The 16,034-nt window shown below is 31.0% G+C and overlaps 1 protein-coding gene across 1 annotated transcript; it reads left to right on the forward strand.

The window, feature by feature from the left end:
- The first annotated feature begins 3,138 nt into the window (after window positions 1–3,138).
- LOC113395168 (glycerol-3-phosphate phosphatase-like) lies at window positions 3,139–14,739 on the forward strand. The gene is made up of 6 exons (XM_026632731.2): window positions 3,139–3,324; window positions 5,835–5,992; window positions 11,677–11,811; window positions 13,469–13,676; window positions 13,897–14,041; window positions 14,403–14,739. Exons 1-6 carry the CDS (start codon window positions 3,237–3,239, stop codon window positions 14,554–14,556), a joined length of 888 nt encoding a protein of 295 aa, XP_026488516.1. The 5' UTR covers window positions 3,139–3,236; the 3' UTR covers window positions 14,557–14,739.
- The last annotated feature ends 1,295 nt before the right edge of the window (window positions 14,740–16,034 follow it).

Consider the following 16,034-nt stretch of genomic DNA (forward strand, 5'->3'; position numbering starts at 1 on the left):
ATTGATCGAATGAAGGGAATTATGTCATGGTATTTTCCATGGCATGGATAGATGCGCCCTGTCATAAATATAACAAGGTCGTCGCTGTAACGTCTATCGGTTTATATGATATGAAGAAAAGTTTCCATTGCTGTAGTATCAAATATATTATAATTTGATATAAACATTGTAGAAATTTTGATTTTGTTGACGACCTCCGTGGTCGAGTAGTGTGTACACCGGTTTCATGGGTACGCCACTCCGAGGTCCCGGGTTCGATCCCCGGCCGAGTCGATGTAGAAAAAGTTCATTAGTTTTCTATGTTGTCTTGGGTCTGGGTGTTTGTGGTACCGTCTTTACTTCTGATTACCATAACACAAGTGCTTTAGCTACTTACATTGGGATCAGAGTAATGTATGTGATGTTGTCCAATATTTATTTATTTATTATATTTATTTTTACATACTTATTTAGGTTTTATTTTATGTTATATAATTGTAAATTATGAATTAAAAATTTAACAGTTTTAAATTACGATAAACACAATATTTCATTCATCATTTAAAACTTATTCATCGAATTTCAATCCTAAATGAACTGACATATTCTTATTTTCGTTCTAATAATCTTAATACAATACGATTTTGACAAATAAATAACAAGCGACCATTTTGTCTCTATGTAAACGGCTTCCAATGGCTTCGTTATTTGCCCAACTATACGTAACGTAGTCTTTCTACTCCTCTAAATATAAAGGAATATTCTTCGTATAAAAGACATCATAAAACAGCTTGGTAACAGCTAGCCTTTTTGCCAAACGCTAACATGTTTTGAGAGCACTTAGTTCTTTTCAGTTTTTATGTCTTGTAAAACTAGCGCAGTTTCAAATGACACTTCACGCTGCATGCACACTGCACACAACATCATACTTACCAAGACTAAGGTTGCATATTTTAGGTTAATAAAAATAATGTACAAATTATTCTGGTACTTCATGTATTTACTAATTCTATATTGTTTATTTATTTATTTTATTTATTCTTTATTGTACACCATAAACACAAAATACAAAATCTTAAAATTAAAATAGTATAAATTTAATGTGTTGTACAATGGGCGGCCTTATGGCTAATTAGCCATCTCTTCCAGACAACCCAACTGCGTAGTAATGCAGTATTATATACCCCTTCAAGATAAATTCCGAGTCAATGAATACGTTCTTTGGAATCTATGACTTATAATGCAGATTATATCTGTAATACATATGCTTTAACTTTAAAAACAAAATAATAAAAAAAAAATTGTAATGCTAGCTGGTATTAAAACATGCATGCACACTAAAATAATATTGATACAAATTAAAGATAAGGTGCACCAAAGTTACGGACAACATGTGGAGATACAAATAGAATAAGTAAAAAAAAAAAAACGTTTTTATAAATCATGGCGTGCAGCACTGTAATAAAATATGGGGCTGCATATGTCTCCTCATAGTTGTTGAGGAACGTGTTAGAATAAAATCTAAATTTCAAGAGATAACTGCCCAGCAACGGCACATTTACAATCTGTTAATTTACTTAATATTTACTGAATATCCTACAATTTACATTCATAATAAATTCAATAGCATAAGATAATAGCAATTATAAAGGTCTTCTGATTAATTCAAAACTTTTGCAAAATTGTAAGCAAGGTGTGCCATCCCTGCAAATGTAGACGATTTATTGTGGAATAAAATATTTAACTGGTCTCTCGAGAGTTTCCATAAGACACCGCACGAATACTGAACTAGATACAACGCACACATTATGCAAATATGTTTTACATACCAATTATTAAAAATTAAGGGCCAATTGGTTGAAAAACCCGATTATGACTGCTCAGTATCATATTCATAGTCATTTGCTTGATCTTATATGTATTTGGAGTGCAAACAATAGAGCAATTTAATTCGTTCAGTATACTCTTATGGCAGACCGCCTGCCTGAGTCAAGCTTTTCTTGGTATTGCTTGTACTGTTGGGTTTGTTTACAGCGATCGAGTTACGTGTTGCTAAGATCCTAGTATTCATTGAATGCGCTTAACACAATAGGTCAGAGTCAAGTCTTAAGATACCCGTGATTTAAAATAATTATATTTTCTTAACATTTGAAAGGTAAAAGAAATGAAAAATATGACTTTACAATGTAGATAACATATGTACGCACTCACAGACAAACATACAATAAAATTGGGATTGATCAAAATATGATATGTCAAGGCACGCCCCTCCACACAACATTATCGGTGAGCATTAGTATGAGTTTCTCTCATTTTTACAAGATGTCTTAGTGTGCGTGAGATGACTAATATGAGAATAAAAATAGTAAAATAATATATAATTGAACGTGGAGAGAACAGATATATTGACATCATTAATATTGTGATGCAATCCGACGTCACTATTTTGAAAGAAGGATGTTTTTTTATGTATATTATTAATTAAAGTTATAGTCGTGCATATGCAGTAGTTCTATATTATATTCTGAGACGTTTTTGTGTAGAATAACACTGTTCTTACAAGGCCCATTAATTTGACGCTTCAGACGCTGAGCGCTCATACGAGATTCTTATTGGTATGTGTAAACAAAAGTCCTTAGAAAAGGTTTATAAAATTGTCTGATACATTAAAATGCTGTTGTTACACTTTTTTAAGACTATTTTTTATTTAGTAAAGACTTGTCAGTTTAAACCTTAAAACTATTGCAAACACATATTTTATAAATATAAATAATTGTAATAGCTTTAACGAATTACACTACATTATATAAATTGTTAAGTTTTTTTTTGTTTATATGTTATCTGCAGCTTGAGCATCGTAATCGAGTAAGATCTATGCTAATTTTGAGTATCTGTGCGAAGTCATTTTTATCAATGAAAAAAAATAATGAATATTAGTTTATTTATATTATATATAAATGTCACAGATATAACTAAATTTTTTCAAATGACACATGTTATTCAATGTCAAATAATAGGAATCGTGTAGCAACGGAAACGTCTGCTATACCATACGACATCCACTTCACATATTAAAATGTTTTTCAATTATAATTCTTATATTAACTTGAAATAAGAGCTACAAAGCCCTGACCAGTGTCTATATTTATTTACGTTCCTCGCGACTCGAGCGCAGTACACACCCATACTAGGTTAGAATCGCACGTGTCGACTCGATAATTGTTTATCGATTTTGAAGTGACAGTGAAATAATCGACATGGAACCAGTGAATCTTATGGAATTAGATGGGAATAAGTTAAAAGAATTTCTCGCTTCTTTCGATCACGTGTTCTCGGATTGCGACGGTAAGTTGCGTCAGACGTGTACCGGTCGATACTGTTTGAACGTTGCTATGGGAATTAGGCTATGTTTGACTTACATAGTCATTACGTCATGTTTAGAGATAAGTAACCTCTGAAATTCGTTTAAGCTATTTAATATTTCTGATATACATTTTATGAATTACATTTAACGTTACATTAACGTAACATGTGATTATTACTAAATGTCGGTTGCGACATCGTGTATGTTTCATTTGGTTTTGTTTTTCGTATCAGCTGATTGAGTTGTGACATTAACATTGTCACATCTAGGGTCAACAGTTTAAAAATTCAATGCAATCGATTCAAATATGCTTCATGTCGGGTGGAATAAATTTAAGCTCCTGGTTAGAATTAAAATAGAACTCTTTCTCGTTCAACATTAATCATAAATTGTTAATTATGCTTTAATTTAAATCATATCGCTATCTAAAGCTTGATATACCGAAAATAAACCAGTAGTATTTGAGTTTTGCAACCTAAAAAAATACTAACTAATTATATTCATAGTTCTTATCATTAGAGACCATGAGATGATATCACAGTATTTAAAACAACCTTATAGTTATTAACTGAATTGTTTGTCCTGCTTTTATGCTGCAACGCTTTGATACTAGTGTAATTCGACAAGCAGATTATATGGTACGCAATTTTTATACCATTAAAATAAATTCTGTACTAAAGAATTGACGGGATAAATTAAGGTGTTCATAATTCTAATCAACTAAAGATAGTTTTAATAGAGTATGACGTAATAGAAACACGAAACAAAAACATTAGGAGGAAATTAACGCAGGAAAACACACTGAATATGTGAGTCATTTCAGCCTTTTATCATGATGTTGCATTTTTGCACGATAGTGTAATTTCTGAGAATTTGTTTGGATAAAAAAAAAAAGATGTTGTATAGTTCTTCTATCTTTTACTATGACATGGTAGTAGAAAATAAATAAATAAGAAGTTACATCCTTACATATTGATACAAATGTACGCCTTGGAAGTTGTATTTTTTTTTTCAGGTCGTTAAATCGAAAATAGAACTCAGTCGTAATATCGTTGAAAATCATAAAGAAACAATCATGATTAAAACTGTTAAATATCGTAACGTTTCATCTGGTATGTTACAAGTTGTAAAATATTAAAATATAATGAGGCCCGTGTTCATAAACGTGCATTTGCGTCACATTTTTTTAAAAAAACTACGCTAATTCGAAAAAAAATAGCGCAAATTAAAACAGGTTTTAATTACACGCGTTGGACAACATTAAATTACGTACTTCCTTCTAAATTAAAAGTAAGCGGAGTCAACTCAAGCCGAATCACAAAATCAATCAAATGAATTATAAAAAATATATTCAATTAAAACAAATTATATATCTTGATATTTTTGTTGTTCTCCAAATTTAATTTAAAAAAAAAACATGTTATACAGATGTAACATCCTTTTGTTATGTATCATATTATCTGCGTCAGGCTTCCTAATGTGTATGGAGAATATATAATGGACTTTCCCCGTCTTTTGCTTATCCGTTCTAAGTATCTTAATTACTACGAATTAAATTTGAAACAACTCTTATGTGAAAACGTCATATATACCACAATATGAATTATGTTATGTTAAAATTTAATCAAAGTTATTATTATATGCCTTTTTTATTTTGTATACATAAATATTTACTACGAATACTACTACTACAATAACATAAGATAAATCTCAATTTACATAATTAACATAATTTATCATATCTGCTATTACGTGCATCCTGATGATATCCCACCGTTAGACAGAGGTTTCCTTTCCTCTTAAGAGGTTGTTTTATATATTATTTCAGCTCGCTGCTCCAATAGGGCATGGTGTCAAAGTTATTCTTCCAGTACTAGCAAACATTCAGCATAGCAACAACAGCTTGCAAACATATATTTAAGCTTACAGTTCATATTCCTTTATCAAGTAATTAAACAGAATTATCGAACTTTATTTCAACGGTATTCCTTGTAATTTTATTTTAAATACTTCTTGATCATTTTGAACAGCTTTGTCCGTCTTAGTAAATGAATAAAACTAAAAAATGCAAAGTGTAAACGCATAGTGATTATGAGATTTTGGAAGAATCGTATGAAATGTTTAATTGCAAATTTTGTTAATTAAATATATTACCTTTATAATATTATTAGCTTTACAAGCTAAGATATAATTTTTAAATTTTCTGTACTTCATTTTTTATTTTGATTAACAATAGTTTGTATCGTAACCTCCCCCCCCCCAATCTATAATTAGAACAGTGAAAGATTTTTGTTTATTTTTTCTTGAATAATGTCTAGGAAAGCAAAATTAAAAACAAAAATACTTAATTAAAAGAGATTTGTGATTTTCGAATCACCATGTACTTGGTACATTGACGTCGGCTTAATACTTAATGTAAAAATAGTTATGACGTCATCAAATTCCATGGTCATGACATCGTCTGTAGTTTTAAAATAATTTCCTTTCTCAGGTGTCGTATGGGCTAAAACCCCATTACCAGGCGTGGGCAAGTTCTTCGAACTGATGCAGCGGCTTGGGAAGACAGTGCATTTCGTGTCAAACAATAGTTTACGAACAAAAGAAAATTATGAATCGCTATTTCAAGCGGCTGGTATTAAGAGCGGTTTTGTAAGTATTTAAACAACGGAATACTTATTACATAAATTGTTATTTTTTTCCTGTTAAACGATTTATAAGACCAGTTGTTTAAACACTGTACTGTGATTTAATTATAAAAAGAAGCCAGTGTGACTACATTCAAGTCTCACATCATAAAATAATTTAGCTCATACATTAAATAACGTTCAGCATTGACATGAGGGTGTAATTAGTATCTAAGATACTAGAGCAAAAATCAATTGTGATTATATCTATGCTAATATTGTAAAGCCGAAGAGTTAGTTAATTTGATTGAACGCGTTTACCTCAGGAACTACTTATCCGAATTAAAAAATACCTCTAATATACTATATGTATATAAACAAAACGAGCCACGTGTGGTAATTCCGCCTTTTTATGACAAAGCTAAGCGGACGAGCAAATGGTCCACCTGATGGTAAATGGTCACCATCGCCCATAGACAATGGCGCTGTATGAAATATTACCCATTAGAACAGAACTAAGATGTTATGTCCCTTTTGCCTGTAGCTACACTGGCTCACCCGCCCTTCAAACCGGAACACAACAATACTAAGCACTGCTGTTTGGCAGTAGAATATCTGATGAGCGGGTGGTACCTACCCAGACAAGCTTGCACAAAGCCTTACACCAAGTAATCACTTCACTCACTTCACTTCCGCCTTTATTCATTGGCTCTATAAGAAATGTAAAAAATATATGTTCTAATATTATGTCTCATGGGACTGTAATGACTTACATTAATCCCTACCAAGATTAGACGAATCACTACAGATGATATACATATATGTTACAAAGGTATGATGTTGGCCTGACGGATTTCGGTTAAGGTGCCAATCTCAAGGTAGACCAGCCAACTGCGCAGGACATGTTATAGTTATAGTGCACAAATGTTTGCGCAAACACAGGTGCACTCTAATCCGTCAGTCTCATAATCCGATGAGACGGCATATCCGACGTGACCGGAAAGAGTTCAGACGCAGAACCAACAGCTTTCCGTGTATTTCGAGGGAAAAAAAATAACTTTTTAATGACTTAACCTGGGGTTTGAAACCAGGACTTATAGAAGATGAGGCCTTATATCACTATAAGACCAACGAGGCCGTCAACAAAGTATAATATATTCTGCCTACAAAGTATTTCTTTTTTACATTACATTACCAGCCTGTAAATTTCCCACTGCTGGGCTAAGACCTCCTCTCCCTTTGAGGAGAAGGTTTGGAGCATATTCCACTACGATGCTTCAATGCGGGTTGGTGGAATACACATGTGGCAGAATTTCGTTGAAATTAGACACATGCAGGTTTCCTCACGATGTTTTCCTTCACCGCCGAGCACGAGATGAATTATAAACACAAATTAAGCACATGAAAATTTAGTGGTGCCTGGGTTTGAACCCGAAATCATCAGTTAAGATGCACGCGTTCTAACCACTGGGCCATCTCGGCTCTCTACAAAGTATAGTATAGTATATAATCGAAATCCTGGAAATATATTACCTATAATTTCAATCGTATTTTCGATGTAGTTTCAATATGCTTCATATAATAATGCCCCAAATAAGGCTTAAGACTTGATTGATCAGTCAAATCTAGAAGCCTTTGTGTCAAAAGAAAGAATATAATAGTATATACATTATATTAATACTTGTGGGCCCTTTGTGATAGATGATTGCCAATTTTATTATCACAACTAATCTTTGTTCGAATAAATACGGTTACATATATTTGACCACAGATTTAGAACAGGCTAGATGTCGCGTGTTCATTAGATAGTAAGATTTTTTTTTACTTACATTGACGTCACGCCAGCCATACTTGAATTGATAAATGATTTTAAAATTAATTACATCTCTTTGTACAACAATATGACTTACGTCCAAAACAAAATACCTCCGTTCATTCGAATTATTGCTCTAGATTAGTTTTTTTTCGTGCTAATAGAATGTTATCTTTGACCTTATTAATTTAAAAAATTCACAGATAATTGTAAAATTTTTACCAATGTTTATTTTTATCGAATTACCATACGTTAAAACGTCGGTCTTGACTTGTTTTTAAATAAAAGAACATGTGAAATATAATATAATAATATAAGCATTTATTCACCAAATACGAAAATATTATATTTCAATACATCTACGAATACACCGTCTGCCAGCTGCCAACTGGTTCCATTTATTTCCTTCGACTTTATCAGCATGAAATTAGAATTTTGTTATAGAAAGATTTTATCGAAATATTAATTCATATCCTATAGAGAAAAGCGTCTTTGTTTTCGTTTTGTACGAAGAACTTTCACGTTATCAATTTTTAGTGCATGTTCCGTACCTACCAGTCATAATAATAATACATAAAAATAAAAATATTCCTTACTCAAGTAGAAAGTAACTCAGTAGTAACTCTTTTCCACTACTTTAATTACAGAGTATGTCAGTAAAGTACAATTATTTTTTTTATAATTCTGCCTACAAATAAATAATTTATCAGTCCACGCTTTTTTATCTTTAATATAATCTTGTAATATTCAGAAACTATTTAATAAATAAATAATTAAATTATAAAACTACAAAATATTTTAAATATATATATATATATATATATATTTGTCTAACTTATACATAGAACCTAAAAGGAATGTAATATTCAGCTATGGATTCACTTTTAAGTCATAAAGTTAACTAGTGATAGGAGTTCCCGCTGATTCACATATAAAATACAGTAGGTTTGATAACAAACTATTGTTAAACGGTAGGAAACAAAAAAATATTGTTAATATTGATAAGGCAGGTTCATGTGTATATTTTCAAGATTTCTAATCCCGATGGGTTATACCATAATTACACCACGAAAAAATTAGGGCTGAGAATATTTTTGTGCTTTTTTGTCCGGTGTTTTTTGCGGAGGCAAAGCGTCAGAGGTCTGTTCAGCACAACGTCTCGTCCTCCACTGATTTATCAGGCGACAGAGGGGTTTCATCGCGATTTACGCGAATCAATTACGTAAAAAATATAAATAAAATGTGTTGCAAAAATAATCCGAAGTTTTCCTGCCTATTGAATATATATATTTTTTTTATGGCATTGATTGCCGGACGAGCATATGGGCCACTTGATGGTAAGTGGTCACCACCGCCCATAGACAAAGGCGCTGTAAGAAATATTAACCATTCCTTACATCATCTATGCGCCACCAACATTGGGAACTAAGATGTTATGTCCCTTGTGCCTGTGATTACACTGGCTCACTCACCCTTCTAACCGGAACACAACAATACAGAGTACTGTTATTTGGCGGTAGAATATCTGATGAGTGGGTGGTACCTACCCAGACCGGCTTGCACAAAGCCCTACCACCAAGTAAAATATGCTGCTATCAATAAAAATAAAAAGCATGTGAACAGCTTTGGAGCAAAACACGAATATGCAATTACGTAAACAAAAGGTACTGCTTGTCTATTTCTATTCCTTGAAATTGCTTTTAAATTTTTGCGAAACAGAGAGATAATTCTATAAATACATTTTTTCATTCTATAATTAACATACTTTTTTTTTAAACTTTTGTTTGTAACAATTACCGAGTAAAGGTTTTAATTCAACCTAATTAAGGTCAGTTTTCGTATTCTCACACCTCGGCAATGTAACCCTTCATTCATAACAACACACAACAAAATAACTCGTCGTTGTTAATAGATAGAAATAATGCTACCCATGAGGTGCTCTGAGTAAATTATAAAAGTAATTTGAACTGGAACTTATTTAGCTCCTACTTAGTTCACCCCAGCTAAACTAGGTTGCCGTAATTATCATGTTTATTGTATTACTCTATCTTCATTCCGCATCTGCGTATTTATAACAAACAATTTTATATTAATATAATATGAATGTATATTGATAAACGACTAATTAATTTTACGAATAGTTAATTCGAAAAGTGCATAATATTAAGGTTTAGTATGCAATTGAGGCAGGACGAGGTCGATAAACGCACTGCGTTTTTTATAATGCCCAAATGGTCCTCAGATGCGTGGCTCGCGTACATAACGTCATCCGAGCGTAATTTGTAGTATTGTTCGTGCCAAGCAATGTAGACATACCCTTATTCTGTTGTATAATACAAGTTTTATTTTAATCAAATCATACATTAAAATGAAATTTACGCAATTAGTATTAGCATGTTTTTTTGATATGTTGCCATGACTACAAGACGATCGTAGGGAGTACGTTATCTTGCACCCGAGTAGCATTTAGACTTCATAGTGAGCCGAGTCTATTGAGGCGACTCTACTTTGAGAGTGCTAATTTCATACTAACTCTTACATACCCAAAATGGGTATTACAAAAGTATGAATTGCAGTTAAAAAGTGTCTTTTGATTGAATCAGAACATTTAATTCAATGATTTGAAGTGATATATACGTATTAAATATTCCTCCAGTCTTTAATATTTTATTAATGATTTGTAGTACATAATATTAATGAAAGAAAAGTGAGTAAATATATACAACACAAGTACATTATATTTTACTTGACACAATGTGAAACAAATATTGCACAGGACCAACAGTTTTATGCGCTTTCAGAGGAACAGACAGTGTTAACACTGTCAATTTCCAAAATCCAACAACTTAATTTTTCGAAATTTTTAATTGACTCAACCTGGAGTTTTTATCACTTTAATAATGAGTTAGTGAAACTTATAAAACATATTTATTCGACATATGTTATTCGGTTCACAGTACAAATATACACCTTATTTATATTATTATGTGTACTAGTCAAACAAATAATGAATTGTATTATTTTATTTATAAAACAGTGTTACGTTGCTGATCTTGGGCAAGTTGCCAGCAAAAAATTCAATTTTAATAAAATCCCGTAGATCGTTTATTTACACATAGCCCAAGTGCTCGCTATCTGAATATCGTAAAGTAGGAAAATCTAAAGACGTCGTTTTTCTATATTTTCACTTTTTCGTGGTATAGTTATAATCAGGTAAATGTCAACGAAAAATTTTTTATTTTATTTATTCATCATAAATTAATACAAATAATTACTTAATAATTAATATCTTTGTCTAAAAAGTTATAAATGCAATTTAATGGTTATATGAAAATGAATGTCATAGTATAGTCGTATATCATATCATTTTAATATTTATTAAATTGGCATATAATACTATTTTTGCTTGTTGGCTTTGTGCAAACCGATCTACCGCCAAACAACTAAGCTTAGTATTGACAGGTGAGTGAGCCAGTATAACAACAGTCACAAGATACATGTATCTTAGTTTCCAACCTAGATGACGTATTAATTACATTGTGAGGAATGTTTTAATATTTCTTGCAGTACCTAGTAATTGGCAAACCACTTACTTTCAGGTGGCCCATATGCCAGTTCGACTCCATATAACAACGAATAAAAATAAAAACATCTACATGACGTAATTATTTAGAGTTTATTTGAATAATACTATTGTCACATAATTATGTTTTTAGATAAGCAAGTTACTTATCTAATTAGGTTCTCAACTTCGTAACAAAAATAGGATGGCGATCAAATTCAGTCTCAGTATAATTATAAAATATTTTAACAGATTATTTTATTTAATATAAGAAAATTGTTCTTTTATCTGAAATTGTACTTTTTTTATAATTCAGAGTATGTTTTATTTTTAGGATAATCTCACAATCCCTTCATCAGCGATATGCGAGTATTTGAAATCAGTTAAATTCAACAAAACAGTTTATTGTGTAACATGCCCGGAGACCATCTCAGTGCTGGAATCACATGGCTTTAAATGCAAAGAAGGGGTAAGTCATTAATCTTTAAATTAATTACAACTTAAATAATAAATTAAATAAAAAATATACTTGAGATCAAAAATTTTTAGCAGATAAGATGTTTCAATATATTTTTTTGTTATATATTATATTATAAATATTTAATTGATAGAAAAATATAACCTTGTTAGTGCACAACTAATGATTTTTTAGGGTTAAAACTTAGGTATTTTTAAATTATGAATCAGGCAATGATATCAAAATTGAATACTACGTAAACTAAATTGAAATATCAATAATTTTCACATAGTAATTGAATACTTAACCTCATCATTTAAATTATCCATCCAATTGCTTACATTCGTTACAATATGCCTACCATACAATGCCTAACATAGTAACTATTTACCTCAATTAGAACGCTGAAAGGTATCGATCGAATTAAATTTTGCTGTACCTATTGTTACCTGGACGATGAAAATTGTATAAACCGATGTTAATTGCAAATTAATGTCAGTTATCAACCGTTTTTTATAAGAGGGTTATCAGTTCGTTAGTTATGATTTTGTTACGTAATATCATTTGCGTGGAATTTTCACCTACATAATAAAATATCTTTTATGTTTTAGTTTGAGATGTAATATTGTTATTAATTGTTAATTTTAGTTTAGTAAAAATATATTCCTTTTTTTTGGTAATTGGGATCTATATCTAGCAATAATATTATGGGGATTGTCAATATTAAGTTATTGATTAAGGTTCTTTTAATACAGGAACTTTTAGTAGTTTCTAGATAATGTTCATGAAAAACTATAACAATAGAAATCAAGAACTGTGTTGTCATTGACAGTGCGTGCGCTTGTGTATAGGGTGTAAAAACAAAATTTTCTTTATTCGAGTATTCTATATAAAAGTGCTCTTGAATCATCATGTTACCGTCTTGAATTAAATTTAAAGCTACCACCGGTTCAGAGAGTAGATTCTACCGAGAAGAACCGTCAAGAAACTAGTAGTTACTCTTTCTATTTTTTATATATCCTGCCTAGAAGTCAATAAATAGTAAGTCCACACTTTTTATCTTTAATATAATCTTGTATTGAGTTATATGCCTTATTTATCAAAGCTTTTTTGACATGGGCTCTAATTTTTTTTAATAGGCCAAATTAAAAATAGCTGCGGATTCTAATTATAGAGACAAATACCGTGCCCCAGGAAGGATGTGTTAACTTTGTGAATGTATAAAATGTGTGGATGTGTGTGTGTGCGAATTTGTCTAACATAACTGTATGAACCGGGAAATATTAAATCAAAATCGATACATTGCGTCTATATAACTACCACTATTTACACTATCGATGTAGTTCGCAGTAATCGTTGTTGAATATTGTTTGAACATAAGCTGATAAGACCGAACTAGTTGTTCCTTACGGTCCATAGTTGTGTGATTCATTCTATATATATATATATATAGAAATATACTAAAATTCTGCTTACATTAAATATTACTTCAAATCCAAATCCGTATTTAACATTAATATTTTATGTATTTACAAAAATAAATTATCCTCATTATAATAAAAATAAAATATGTAAAGTATTTTTTCCATTAAAAAAATATTATATATATACATATAATTATTACATTTTAAAAATTAAGTCAAGATATAATTTCATAAATTTCTTACAGCCCGAAGTCGGTACTTATTATTACGGGGACTATATAGAATACTTAACCGATGATGAAGAGATAGGTGCGGTTGTCTTCGATAGCGACTTTAAGGTGAACCTGCCAAAGATGTACAAGGCTCTTACTTACCTCAAGAGGCCAGAAGTACTCTTTGTTAATGGAGCGACTGACAGATACGTACCCTTGAAGCCGGGGTCCTTAGCTCTAGGTATGAAATCTTCACTCTGAATATACGGGGTTTCATTATAAAAAAAATTACATAAATATTTCATGTAAAATTCTGCAAGGGTTTTGCATTTCATGTTATATACGCTTTTCACTTGTTATTAAAGGTATTCTTTAAATTGTGTATTTAATATAGAAAAAAATAAGTAAAAAAGTTGACGATTTTATTAGGCATTTATGTTATTGCTCATATTTTTAAACAGGTACTGGAGTATTTAGCGATATAGTAAGCGTAGAGTCGAAACGGCAACCCATATTGCTCGGTAAGCCAGGCAAGGCGTTTGGCGAATTTGCTATGAAACGAGCGGGCGTTACTGATCCGAGCCGAGTGCTATTCATTGGTGATATGTAAGTAGGATTTGTCAAAAAAAATCTTATATATATATGTATATAATTGACAGTGAAATGCTGTTACTATATTAGCGTTTTTATAATAAAGGTATTTAAGATATATTTCCAATAGGTAAACTTACTAATAAACTTACTAATAGTATTTTAAATCAATATTGCAATTTCCTATAAAAACCGTAACCAAAATTAAATAATAATTAATTCTTATTATTTATAATAAATACTTCCAAGAAATCAATAGCAAAGTTGACGAAGAGAAATTAATATTATTTGCACTTAAGATGATAATGATCAATTTCAGAAATGTTCAGATTTTATTTTTTATTAAATACATTTTAACTTCGTGTCTTATTTACAGGATAGAACAAGATGTAGGTTTGGGCAGAGCTTCAGGTTTTAAGACTCTCCTGGTATTAACCAATAAAACAAAAGAGGAAATGATGTCACACGAATCACTTAAACCAGATTATTATGCTGATTCCTTGGGAAGCTTAGTTCCTATATTATCTTAAGTAATCTAATCTTATCTCCTATTAAAGCTAAAGAAATATTTCTTGTAATTAATGACGTATGTTTGCCTAATAAGTGTACTATTTTCATTTTTGCACATAGTAAAACAATATCCACGAAGTATTTAATAATTGTACTTTACATTAGCAGCCTGTAAATTTCCCACTGCTGGGCTAAGGCCTCCTCTCCCTTTGAAGGTTTGAAGCATATTCCATTCCATTGTTGGTGGAATACACATGTGGGATAATTTCGTTGAAATTAGATACATGCAGGTTTCCTCACGATGTTATCCATCACCGCCGAGCACGAAATGAATTATGCACATGTAAAACAAATTAAGCACATGATAATTCAGAAGTGCTTGCCTGGGTTTCAACCCGAAATCATCGGTTAAGATGCACGCTTTCTAACCACTGGGCCATCTCAGCTCGTTGTTTATTTGTACTTTAGTGTTGTAGTTTTTAAAAATATTTTTTGTTGTATAACTGTTAGTTATAATGTACCTGAACATTTGTATCATATTTATTTATTTATTGATAATTTCAGAACGCGCTTAATGCTTATCTATACTTACAATATTAAATGATTCTTATAATAGCAATTCCGATATTCGTTTTGTACGTAACATAGCATAGTTAATTTTTATACAATTAAAATCCATGTAGTGTAGTACTAGTAGTCTAGTACTTAATAAATTTTTCTTAAAACTTATGTATTGTTAAGACTTCTCTTCATAATAAACACAAATCAACTGACACATTATACCTCCATATCGGCCATAGTTGAGTAAGACTAAAAGATTTTTATACAAAAAAAAAACATCCAAGGCTTCTTAATGCTTAATAATCAATAAATTAAATGCTTATTATCTTTTTTATATCTTTCTAATGGGGATTGTATTACTGTAATTGCGTTTTATCTTTGTGTAAGCCTTAATAAAAAAATAATGCGAAATGTGTTCTTTCATTTCATAATTTCTTAAATTCTTTTTTTTTTTTAGATATGAATAATATAATACTGGGCAATCTTAACTTAATTTTTTTTGCGTAAATCGACGTTCAGCATTTGGTTTGGCTTGTTATATGATGAAATAGTGACTTTTTCTATGATTAAATAACCAAATTAATTAATTGATGTTTTTATTCAAACCCTTGTGCCAGTGTAATCACAGGCACAAGGGACATAACATCTTAGTTCCCAAGGTCGGTGGCGCATAGGGATGGTTAATATTTCTTACAGCGCCTTTGTCTATGGGTGGTGGTGACCATCTACCATCAGGTGGCCCATATGCTCGTCCGCAAACAAATGGTATAAAAAAATAAATAAAAGCAATACGACTTATCTATCACCTTTACCTTAAATAAAATTAAACAAATTTTATGTAATCAAAATAATCCAGTCAGCGTAAATATTCATAAATTCAGCAAATAAGGAATGAACTATAATGGTACTAACTAACGCTTCACATCATAATTAATTG

This window comes from Vanessa tameamea, chromosome 11 (genome assembly GCF_037043105.1).
Source record: "Vanessa tameamea isolate UH-Manoa-2023 chromosome 11, ilVanTame1 primary haplotype, whole genome shotgun sequence".
Lineage (NCBI taxonomy): Eukaryota > Metazoa > Arthropoda > Insecta > Lepidoptera > Nymphalidae > Vanessa > Vanessa tameamea.